The 12671-nt window shown below is 46.6% G+C and overlaps 1 protein-coding gene across 1 annotated transcript; it reads right to left on the bottom strand.

The window, feature by feature from the left end:
- Nucleotides 1-3171: 3171 nt before the first annotated feature.
- Nucleotides 3172-11187, bottom strand: GSG1L2 (GSG1 like 2). The gene is made up of 5 exons (XM_055580045.1): nt 10890-11187; nt 7578-7625; nt 6371-6520; nt 4447-4558; nt 3172-3430 (listed from the first exon to the last, which is right to left on the bottom strand). Exons 1-5 carry the CDS (start codon nt 11185-11187, stop codon nt 3172-3174), a joined length of 867 nt encoding a protein of 288 aa, XP_055436020.1.
- Nucleotides 11188-12671: the final 1484 nt, after the last annotated feature.

The following is a 12671-nucleotide window of genomic DNA, read 5'->3' as shown; positions in this document are numbered from 1 at the left end:
AGCTGTCAGTGCACTAAAGGGCTTTCAGGGTAAATATAGTGTCTCTGCTGATATTCAGGAACACATGCTGGCCGGGTCTGATTTCAGAGTCCCTGCCAAGCCTTTTAAAGCTCTCCTGGGTGCCTCTCTAGTAGAGGTTCCTCCGCAGTTCAGGGATGGACCTTAGGGATTGGGACCTGGGATTTCAGCACAAGCATCCCCACCCTCACGTCCTAACTCTCCTATCAGGTAGCTTCCAGGTAGCTCAGACTCTGGTGGCAGCAAGAGAACTTTCTGGTTGGAGGTGAAAAAACACAGAAAATCTGTTAAACAGAACAGATGAACGACTTGAAGGTGTGACATGAACTATGCGAAAGGGCAGTTTGGGGCTGTTCCTCTTGCAAGTGCTTCCAGCTCTTGGAGCCTCAGTCTCCTCATCTGTAAAGTGGGCACAATCGTCTCATCTTGCAGGACTGTTGGGAGAATAAGATACCGCAGCTTAGTAACAGACTCTGAGAAAATGGCTCTGTTCTCTTTAGTGATTAAGCCTGCATGCGCTAGGGCCCGTGGGCTACAACTAATGAGGCCCTATGCTGCAGCTACTGACCGACTGCTGCAGTTACTGATGCCTGTGTGCCTAGAGCCCATGCTCTATAGCAAGAGAAGCCACCACAGTGAGAAGCCCATGCACTGCAACTAGAGAAAGCCTGCGAACAGCAATGAGAACCCAGGAGAGCCAAAAATAATGAATGAAAGAAAGAATATAGGAGGTGACTGTGTACCACACCCAGAATGGGTCTGGTCCATTGCCGTGCCTGTTGCTTTCAGTTTCTGCCTTCACTCTGGCAATTTTTTCCTAGTCTGCATTGGTTTCCTGGTTGCCTTTTCTTAATGCATATCAGGGCTCATTCCTCAGGACCCTGGACAGGCTTGAGAAGTGAGAGATGCCAGGGCTCAGTCAGGCAATCTGTGTGCATATACTTGTATAAACATACGTGTGTATGTGTATATATGTATATATATAAACATATATATATATATATATATATATGTATGTGTGTGTTGGGGAGTTCTATATGCCTATGATTGTTTTCAATGCTGGGAGGTACAGAGGACAGTTCATGCTATAGAGAAATAATTGACGGTTCATAAGAGGGGAATAGACCTGCAAACAGATTATTGCAATATATGGAGGAATTAAAATCCACCTGAATTTGTTTTATAGCAAAGATAGACAGATGGAGATGAGATGCCTTGATCTGAGGGGCTGTGTTCATAGTCTGAAAATTCCTAAGCTGTACACTTAGGGTTTGGGTAATTTTTTTGTAGGCATGTTGTACTTGAATAAAATCAAGACTTAAAAAATATAAAAGGGGAACTTCCCTGGGGTTCCTGTGGTCAAGATCCCGTGTTTCCAATGCAGGGGGCATGGGTTCAGTCCCTAGACAGGGAACTAGATCCCACATGCCACGTGCTGTGGCCAAAAATAAAAGGAAGCAGAGGGCCTTGGAAACTCAGAGAATGCAGCAAAGTCGGTTTTGACCTGAGCCTTGGGGACTAGTCACCTCTTGTCCGGCCCGATGTCTCATTCATCACTGACTCCTTTCCCCAGATGCCATGTATCCTGTTTGCTGATGTCAGTTTCTCTCACATGACTCCAGAACATTCATTTCTTCCTTGGAACGTTCAGGCATAAGTTTTGTTTTTTTTTAAAAGAACTGAGTGTCTCTTTGGGGACTTTTCTTTTGGATTTCCTTTTCTCTAGGATCAGACTCTCTCAATGTTGTGACATTGACATAATTTACCTTCACAGACACACAGGGTGACAAGTCCTATGAAAGAATATGCACACTGTGGAGGGCAGGGCCTTTGAGCATGAACTCTTCTGCTCCAGAGGACCCCAGCACGCCTTCCTTGTGTTGGACTCATTCCAGTAAAAAGCCATTTAATACCACTTTGGATATGCTTGGTTCAACATAGCACAACATTCCATAGGCAGATCCACAACTATGAATAACTTAGCTGAACTGCCCCTTATTCTCTGACAGTATACATGTACTGCTGCTGCTGCTGCTAAGTCGCGTCAGTCGTGGCCGACTGTGTGCGACCCCATAGACGGCAGCCCACCAGGCTCCCACGTCCATGGGATTTTCCAGGCAATAGTACTGCAGCGGGGTGCCATTGCCTTCTCTGATACATGGTACAGTTCAGCATAAATGGATTGAGTGATTTTATATGAAACATTCAGACTTTTTTTCAGAAATGATACATTCACTACACACACAAACACATTTTAAAATATGAATCTAAGCTAGGATGCATTTAGGGTTATTAGGATATGGCAGTTCATTTCCCCCCCCTAAAACCCAAGTTATGTGTTTAACAATCGGTGGCCTCAATACCATGTTAGTTTGAAATGCAAAATAGGTGTATATAATATTGTAACTGAACAAGTTAGGAAACATGCAGCATACCACTGTTTCAAACAAGACTTGCAGGTTTCACCGTGTTTATTTTTAGAAGCAGAAGTGCCTGGCAATTTAATTTAAGCACCACAATTCAAACATTTGTTCCACTTAGCTGTGACAAGATGTCATTCCATTCAGCCCTTCTTATTTTATTACTTGATTATCCTTCCAAACTGATTTTCCTATAGGTGGAAAGTAAAACATTTAGAAGAAAATGTATTTTAAAAATAACACAAAATTGATTTCTCAATTCATTTCTTCCCGATTAAAACAGAAAAAAATATAGGATAGTCATATGTACTATTAATCTGTGTGTGTCAATTAAGGAAAAAGACTTTCTAGACTCTTTTGTCAACATAACTGTGTGGGCAACAAATCTACATTGTTTGTAGTCAAAGCCTTGTTTTCCCCTTTCTTCAGCTCTTCCTCTTAGCCCTCACATGCGCCTACTTTCTCTGTCACCCTAATTAAACTGTCAGGAAAGCTTGGGATGCTCACTTATACTAGAGTGTCAATGGTTGATATTTTCTGTAGGTGTTATCTCATTTAAAAATACTGGCATTATAACAGGAATCAGAAGTTGAAGGCAAAGGTGTTTAGTGAAGGGTAAGACGGCAGGTGGAAGCTTTACTTCACAGCCTTGTGAAGCCCACTCCAGGGATGCTCCTTGTAGACAAGCGTCTGGTGTGTCTGCCTGTGCAGATCTGTCAGCCATGAACCCTGGCTAGCACATGGACACCCTGCCTGGAGCCTCTGGTGGCAGGTGCTTAGATACACCGATGAGGGCACACCCTGCAGGGCCGGGAGCAGCTTCTGTATCCCAAACACTTTCTGAAGCCTTGGGTTTCTGGAAGTCTTGTGGAGAGTGCCGACTGCCCTTCTGTCCACTTTTTTTCTCTGCGAGTTCCCGGCGGGCTGCTGTGTATCTGCTTGTGGCCATGACCGATGCAACCATGCACAGGGCAAAGGAACCCCAGGCGAGGCTGTCAACAAAAGGCATGGTTAGGAAAGGGTGCCAGAGAAGGCAATGGCAACCCACTCCAGTACTCTTGCGTGGAGAATCCCAGGGATGCAGGAGCCTTGGTAGGCTGCCGTCTATGGGGTCGCACAGAGTCGGACACGACTGATGTGATTTAGCAGCAGCAGCAGCAGCAGGAAAGGGTGCAGGGCTGATTCCAGGGCTTCCTGCTGGGATGGAAAATCAACTCCTGGTTCTACCCAATTTAGACCTGGGTTTGGGCTTCCCCAGTGGCTCAAACAGTAAAGAATCTGCCTGCAATGCAGAAAACCTGGGTTCGATCACTGGGTTGGGAAGATCCCCTGGAGCGGGGAACGGCTACCCGCTCCAGTATTCAGGCCTGGAGAAGGCCATGGACAGAGGAGCCTGACGGGCTACAGTCCATGGGGTCACAAAGCATTGGACATGACTGAGCGACTAATGCTTTGAATCACAGATCTCAGAGAGCAGTCAACGTGTTTTTGTTGGGAATGTGTGAATGGTAATGAGAACCAGACTTGGGAGTCAGGCATGCACTGTGGGTTTGCAGACATCTCTCATTAACTGTGCAACCTTGAGCTGGTGACTTCACATTTCTGTATCCAATTCTGCATCAAGTCTTTCTAGTAGAACTTCTGTGTCATGACCTGTCTTTCCATTAGAATCGAGGACGGGGTCTCTCTTCACTGAAATATTTATTAGGAATTATAATAGGACTTTTCTCCTTAAACCGTGTTCAAGAAAGTAACAGCAGCACCATCTCTGTTTCTTGAGCGCGTCACTCTGTGCCAAGAATTTTATAAACATAACCTTACATTCTCATAAAAATATCTGAACTGGGTTTTATCATTTTATAGATGAGGAATCTGAGCTACAGAAAGATTAAGAAACTAACCCAAAGTCCCAAGAGTAGCAGGTGGTGGAGCCGTGACCAAGGGCGGTGCTGGTGGTCCTAGAAAACCTGTGTGCATCCCTGCTGGTCCACCGTGGCCAGCGACTCACCAGTATGACCAGCCATAGTCCCACGTCTGAGGCTTCCAATCTTCTGGCCCAAGGTTCACGGTGATTTGAAAAATGGTTGTGTACATCATGTGGGCCACCATGGCTAGGAGCCCTGCACAAGGAAAGCTTGTGAGCTACAGTCAAGAATGCAGTTTTTTACGGCACATGGGTTGGCTGTCCTAGCCCACTAACATCCTCCTTGAGCCCTTCCAAGCAGCCTTCATGTTTTACACGTCTACTGATTTCTTAAGAGTCACCAATCTACACAGTGGTGAATGTTCCTTTGCCATGTCATCTACCTCAAGACCACCTCCTTTTTCTATTTTATCATGTCGCTGTGGGGTGGTTTTTTTTTTTTTTTTTCCTGCTCATACAGCGCAGCATGTGGGATCTTAGTTTCCTGACCAAGGATCAAACCTGGGCCCTTTGCATTGGAAGCTCGGAGTCTTAACTACTGGGCCACAAGTGAAGTCCCCAGAGGCACCAATTTTATATCCTCTGTTTTCCAGAACAGGGAAGAGATCCTTGAGCTACATTTAGCCTGAAGCCATACTTTCCTAAGTTCTGTCACTTTTTCTTTTGAATGTGGATTGTTTGCTAACACAGAAAAACTTTGCATAAAAATCGGAATAGGTTCTGGCCACAGTAGACTTTCACAGCAGGAACTGGTCAGTTCCCAATGTGATTTTCTGTTCTCTGTAAGTGAATTGATCTTTTTGCTTGAGGACCCAGACGATTTTCTTTTCCTTTAACAGTTTTAGTGGGATATGTCTAGGACTTGAATGTACTGTGTCATTTTTTTCCCCCCAGGTATTAGAGTTTTATATGCATAGATTTTGGTCTTTTGTTCCAGAAAGTTTCTTCGAATATTACTTTTAAATATTAGTTATTTTGTTTTTCTTTTTCAGGGGCTCCCATTACAGGGCTATGTTTTAATTTAATAAATGTATGGCAGGGAGTGACCAACTGTGGCTTCAATGGTCAAATAGAAAGTAGTTTTGGGGCGTCTCTAGTGGTCTATGGGCTTCCCTGGTCTATAGGTTCAGACAGTAAAGAATCTGCCTGCAATGCAGGAGACCGGGGTTCCATCCCTGGCTCAGGAAGAGGCCCCGGGGAAGGGAATGGCAACACGCTCCAGTACTGTTGCTGGAGAATCCCATTTGTTGCTAGACAGAGGAGCCTGCTAGCTACAGTTCATGGGGTCGCAAAGAGTCAGACACAACTTAGCAACTGAACAACAATAATGGAAAAATTACTTGGACAACACAGAAGACCAAAAAGAGGAGTTCTTTACTCACAGGGCTATTGACCCCACTTGGATAATTTTTAACAAGCTGCCATTTTTGAGTACTTACTACATACTGTGTGCGTTCTTATTTAGTCATCACCACAGCATTTTGTTTGTTTTTGTATGTTTTGGCTGCACTGGCATGCAAGATCTTCCCTGACCGGGATCAGATCCATGCTCCCTGTAGTGGAAGCACAAATTCTTAGCCACCAGACTGCCAGGGAAGTTCCATCACAGCTTTCTGAGGCAGCTAATTAGAGAAGTGAAGCCACTTGCCCAGAATCACACAGCCAGCAAGTTGGAGATCTCTGAATCCAGGCAGTATTTCTCCACAGACTCATGCTTAACCATTGTACAAATAGGGCAGTCTCTGTCCTCAAAGCCAGTGGACTTCTTCCCCCACAGTTGTGACAAAGACATGCTGATAAATTTTGCTCTCCGTTTGTGCCTATCCCCACTTTTTTCATCAGCCCCCCATTGCTTCCACCAATGGGATTAATTTGGTAACTTCTCCAGTGGACCAGTTGTCCCGCTGAATGGGCCAGCGATAGGAAGAGCCAGTCTGGAGCTCTGCCAGTTCCCTTGGGGGTAGGCTGTAGGGAATTTGCCTGTTCTGATAATGCTCTTGGAAAGTACCTGCAAGCACGGTGAGGATGGCTACTGAGGCATCCACCTTGAGCCAGTGGAACCCAGAGTGATGCCTCACTCTGGAGCCCAGGAGGACCGCACTCGTCAATGTCAGTAGGATATTCAGGACCTCAGCCCCGATAGACAGCCACAAGACACCTGCGAATGTAAGGATAAAAGAGATGCTGGGACTCAGAAATATAGATTCTTTACCATCTGAGCCACCAGGGGAGCCCCTTAGCAATACTAGGATATTCAATCATGTGATTCGGGTCACTTCTAAAACAAAAAATAGATAAATAAAAACCACCACGGGGTGAAAACCACAGAAACCTCTGCTGAGTCTTGGAAAGTTGACAATGCAAGGGGAGTCCTGGGGCTTGAAAGAGAAGCTTTGGGAAGATTGTCATTAGCTGGGAGGGAAAAAAATACTAAGCAAAATTCTTCCTGAAGGATGCTGGAGGTCCCGTTCCCCAGTTCAGAAGTTAACCATGTTATTTTGATTCCACCAGAAGACACTATCTTCATTTTTTGAAGGAGAGGGTAAACTTTACCAGGGAGGATGAAGGAGTCTGAGCATTGAGGTCCCCTGATTCGAGATGCCAAAAATCTCGTTTGTTTCCATGTCAACCTACAATTTATCCTTTTGGTGGGACCCCTCCTGCTGCTTCAGGGAAATAGGTTGGATGTGGAGTGAATAAAAGGGGCAGGGAGCGAAACTGTTATTTGCAAAAAGCCTCCTATAAGGCAGTTTGGGCCTGGGGACACAGCAGTGAAAGAGACATGGTCCATGTCATCACAAAAGCTAAATTCTTGCTGGGGAAACGATACTAGGAAAGTAAGTTTAAATTTGATGAGTGTCATAGAGAGGGAAAACGCTATTGGCAGTGATGAACTAGACTCATCTTTTTTCCTGCTCTGCGGTCACCTTGCATTGATAGTTTGAAATTGGCCTCAGTGGGAGTATTCACACCCCGAACAGCTGCAAATACCGCCTATCAGGGCATCCCCTCCTCCCTGCAGAGTTGATGGTTTAACTTTTTTTAGCATTACTGCCTACAGGGCCCATGAAAAGAGCCAGTGGCTCTGTGGGACTTGAATTCATGGAAAAACTATAAATAACTCGTTCATGTTTTCCCCTCAGCCCAACCAAAACCATAGACATTGTCCAAATGGTGAGAAGGGCTGGGGGACAGAACGTGAGGAAGGTGTTTACCTTGTTCTTCAGCTGGTATTACACTCTGGAAACTTCTGCAGTTTTCACCTGGAAGTAAAAGAAGATAGAATCAAGTAGGGTGAACCTTAACAACGAGGGACAAGCTGTGTTTCCAGCCCCCCCTTGGCAGCATCCACGTCATGTTGAACAAGGATTGGGAAGTGTGGCTGTATTGTTCCCATAGAGGTGGTGCCCCTCCCTGGAGCATCATGATGCAATCCAGCCCCAGGGAATCCAGGCTGGGTCAAATGCCTTGTTATGGCCCAGGACTGGGGGTGGAAATTATGGGGTGGGTGGGTGGGTGGGGGTCACTTCCGGTCAGAAGCTTTACGAGTTAGTGTTTTGCCTAAAAGTTCTCATTTTCTTGCCTCTGAGATCACAGAAGCATATGTCCAGGTGGAGCCTCTCTCTGCCTGGATTCCTGAGTGGCTCCAGTGAGGAGACACCACTTGCCAACTGGCAAAATACAAATAGCAAGAGCTAGAAATGAATTTGGTGGTTTAAACCTGTGGGACTTGGATGTCGTTTGTTATTACAGCGTACCCTAGCCCATCTGGACTGATGCTGCAAGACTTGATGCTGGACTTCCCAAACAGCATCCAGGATGACGTGAGTCTCAAATAATTTCTTTCTGGGTAGAGGGGAAAGTGACAATGTTTGTAATCATTTTAAGAAATGAAATAGAGCAGATTCAGAACTATCTCTGCTATGAAGTGAGTCAGTTACTTGCACTCCATCCTGCTTTCTGGAGTGGGAGAGGAAAGGGAAGAGTTATGTGTGTGAGTACCAGGTACCAGGCAGAACCCACCCCCAGACTTATTCTGTGCTCCAGGGGGTGTGCTTTGCCTGTATCATCAGTCATGTTGCACATATTGGCTAGAAAAGCTTGTGCTGCCCCCTGTGAGGTTTAGTCCCTTTGAAGGATATGAGTCCTTGGTTATCTACTGAATATATTGATGTCACCAAATTCCGGTTTGGGGGTGAGTAATGGATGGAGGATTTGACACCAGGGCGAATCACCCTCTGGGATGTTGTCCCAGGTGGGTACCCCCATCTTGCTCCATTAACACATCAGCTCCGAATTGAATCATAGATGGTGGAGTGGGAGGAGCCGGGGACCTTGCCTGATTTGTCTCTGCACAGTTAGGAAGAGTGTGTCTTAGGACCTCTGAGGGGGAAACATGGTACAGAAAACACGGGTAGAGGCAGTTTCAGCATTAGAACTGGGCTTGCAGGGGCCCAGGACTGTCCCAAGACTGTCCTGCCACATCAGCGATTCAACCCAGGAGCTTAGGTGCCAGGAAGACACATCCTGAGGCTCCCAGTCTGGGCTGCTAGGAGCTAAAAGAGGCAAATGTTAGGGGCATAGATCATTGACTCTTCTTTTTTTTTTTTTTAATTGGAGGATAATAGCTTTATAGTGTTGTGTTGGTTTCTGTGGTACAACAATGCAAATTGGCCATCAGTAACATATATCCCTACCCTCTTGAGATTCCCTCCCATCCCACCTGTTACTGACTCTTCAGAGGAATGGCTTTCCTATTTCTAAAATTGGTTTAATAGTCCCCATGTTAGCCTTGCTTTGAAGATTAAATGAGATACTAGATAGGAAGAATCCTCCTGCCAATGCAGGAGACTCAGGTTCGATCCCTGGGTCGGGAAGATCCCCTGGAGAAGGGAATAGCTACCCACTCCAGTATTCTTGCCTAAGAAATCCCATGGATAGAGGAGCCTGGTGGGCTGCAGTCCATGCGGTTGAAGAGTCAGACACGACTGAGCAACAAACACTTAGATAGGAAAGCTTCTCTCCTGGTTAATATGTACTTAAACCCTACTGCTGTCTTTCTGCTTAATGCATGGAGGACTGAACATCTAACTAGCCTTCTAGTGAGGGCTGCCTTATCTCAATGGGGGGTAAAAGGAGGCAAGTCCAGAGCCAGGGGCAGGGCAGAGTGAAACTGGGACCAGCCAAGGAGATTAAGAGAATTCACAATAGCTTAGAAGGGTGAGTTTAGTGTGGATCAGACCGCAGTGACCCCTTGATTAATATGAATCCTCAGAAATAATGTTCCTTTTGAATAGGTCCAGCAGGATTAAAAGGAAAAATCTTTATAAATCCCATGAAGCCAGACAGGCAGGTGTTACATAGCTGGACAGAGGTTTGCCAGCCAAGCGGTATAGCCAGCCAGCCTGAGAAATGGTGTCCGAGTCCTGGGGATGGACTCTGGCACCCCGTCTGCTTTTTCTCCCCAAACCCCCACCCACTATGGTGTGCCTAGGCCCCTCTGTGCTTGAATTTCTTGGTTCAGCAGAACCGCACAGAGTCTGGAATCAACACATTCTGCTGACTAATTCATTCACCCAAGAGAAAGAATATTGAGTTGAAAAGCTGCTCTAACCATGAATGTTTGGTTTTTTCTATTTCTTTTTTTAAAAAACTTTTTATTTCGTATTGGGGTAGAGTCAATTAACAATGCTGTGATAGTTTCAAGTAAACAGCAAAGGGACTTGGTCATACATATACGTGTATCCATTCTCCCCGAACTCCTCTCCCATCTGGGCTGCCACATAACATTGAGCAGAGTTCCTTGTGCTCTACAGTAGGTCATTGTTGATTATCCATTTTAAATACAGCAGAGTGTACATATCCATCCCAAGCTCCCTATCCTTCCGCCTGGCTACCTACCATAAGTTCGTTCTCTAAGAGGAGTTTTTATTTTACATCTTCATTTCAGATGATGCGTTCTCTCTTTAGAGGCGTTGGGAAGAAGGTGCAGAGCTATTTAGAAAATGACCTCCAGGTAGGGGGGTCACTACATAGCACTCCAGGTAGGGGGTCCCCAGAGGACTCTATTAGGGTGTCCAACGGAGGGTCAACTTTTAGGGGGATGCAGATGAAGCTGATTAAGAAGGGAAATACCCAGGAAGCTGCAGTGGGCAGCAGAGCTGGGGGTGACCAGACACCCTTTGATCCCTTTCTTGTGCTTGTTCAGGGCCCAGGAGCATCCTCCCCAGGCTGGAGTCCTTGCGGCCAGGTCTCTGTAGCCCCCCTCGTCCCTCCTGTCCCTCTCTGTGGGTGCCACCATCCACCTCCAGTTGTAATCTGCTCCTTTCCTTATGCATCAACTCGCCCAGGCATTTGTGCTAAATTAGACTGACTAGCAGAAGTGTGTGTGGAGCAATCTCCCTGCAGGGGCCCCAGGCTGCAGTCTTCCCAGGCAGGCTCTCTTGGGTCTAGGTGATGTTTTCACATGGAAAGCCAGAGAGCTTACATCCCGGAACCACCAGAGGACCCGTTTATGCTGAGCTCACCTGTGCTCCCAAGCGTCTCCTCACATGACTGCCAGAGCCCCACGTGGAACCTGCGCTGGACGAACTTGTCGTCCCCCATCTCCCAAATGTACTGGACGGGCTGGGTCCCATTGTTGCTGCTGCCACGGCTGTAGTGGATGCAGTGCAGCACCCCCGGACGATCCTGGCACAGCGGCTTTGCCACCCGCCGCGTGCCCTCGCACCAGTAGCTGCTGCTCACGGCCGTGAGGGAGAAGGTGAGGGCCAGGCAGACCAGGAGGAGGGCCAGAGCCCGCTGCTGCCTGGCCCACTGGTCCATGGCTGAATGCGGGGTGCGGCGGCAGGATGAGCAGTGGGGTCCCCCTCGCTTGCCTCATCCTGGTACCCGCCCCACCTCGGTCCACCATCTGGCATCCTTACCTCTCCCCGCACGTCCCCCTGGGGAACTGGTGCTCTCCAGGGTGTGACATCTGTGCCCGAAGGAGCCACAGAGCTGGGCCGTGCTCCCTTCAACACTGTCAGCCCTTCAGTCCTTCCCATGATGTAGGGGTGCTGGTTTTCTGTTTTTGTTCTTTTTTTTTTTTTTTTTTCGCAAGGGCAGAACTTCATTTATTCCCATGTGATGTGAGCAACTCTTTTGTTGAACTGGATGACTGTTTTTAGATACTGGAAGAAAATGTCCTTCCATTTTGTGTTAGGCACAATGGAATAGCTACAGATCCAACTCGAAATGCTCTTAAATTTGATTCGTGTTATTCACTTTCACCATCACTTTCTAAAGAACTGTTTATTTTGAATTGGAGTATAGTTGATTAACAATATTGTGATAGTTTTAGGTGAACAGTGAAGGTTCTCAGCCGTCCATATACATGTATCCATTCTCCCCCAAACTCCCTTCCCATCCAGGCTGCTGCAAAACACCGAGCAGAGATGCCATTTTTGTTCTTTTTTAAATTGTAATGAAATACACATAATACAGAGTTTACTGTCTTAATCATTTTTAAGTGCACTCTTAAGCACATTCAAGTCTGCCACAAAGCTCCAGAACTCTTTTTATCTTACAAAAACTGAAATTCTGTCCCCATTAAATGCCAATTCCCCTTTCCTCTTCCCCTAGCCCCTATGATACTCTCCATGAATTTGGTCACTCGAGTTATATGTGGAATTTGTCTTTTTGTGACTGACTTATTTCACGTGGCATGATGTCCTCAAGGGTTCCACGTGGCATCTGGAACACAAAGGTTCTCCATTCTATGATAGACACCTCCCAAAGAAAAACCCCCCTCCCCCATTATGACGGAGAATCAACCTGGGCAGGTGGGAGAAAAGGCCGGTGTTATCTGGGTCCACATCGCTTAGCCTGGATTTTCCGGCTGGCAAAGACCAAGGACTGTGCTGTGAGCTGTGTCTGTGTGGTTGCCAGTCTTGTGGGAAGAGGAGTTACCTCCTTTTATCACTAGATGGCATCCATCCAACGAGTGGGGAAGTCGTGTGTAGCTGTCCCCTCCCCACAACCCCTGTCCCTTTAGAAAAAGGCTGTTTTTGAGAAAAAGTTCAGAGAGGCTAGACAGAATATTCTTATCAAGCAGGCGGCACTGTTTTTGCCAGTAGGTGATTGGGAAGACAATCTGTAAAGTGCATCACAGACTAGCTTTACAGCCGCATGGAAGGATCAGAACCATCATGTGGGCAGTTTTCTCCCTCTGGGTTACTCCATTCCTCTCTCTGCTGTCCCAAAGGGATGACCACATGAATTCCAGAGGTCGCATCATTATGTGAGTCCATCTTGGGGTAGGGGGGGTC

Source organism: Bubalus kerabau, chromosome 4, assembly GCF_029407905.1.
Source record: "Bubalus kerabau isolate K-KA32 ecotype Philippines breed swamp buffalo chromosome 4, PCC_UOA_SB_1v2, whole genome shotgun sequence".
Lineage (NCBI taxonomy): Eukaryota > Metazoa > Chordata > Mammalia > Artiodactyla > Bovidae > Bubalus > Bubalus kerabau.
This window is presented reverse-complemented; position numbering and strand designations above follow the sequence as displayed.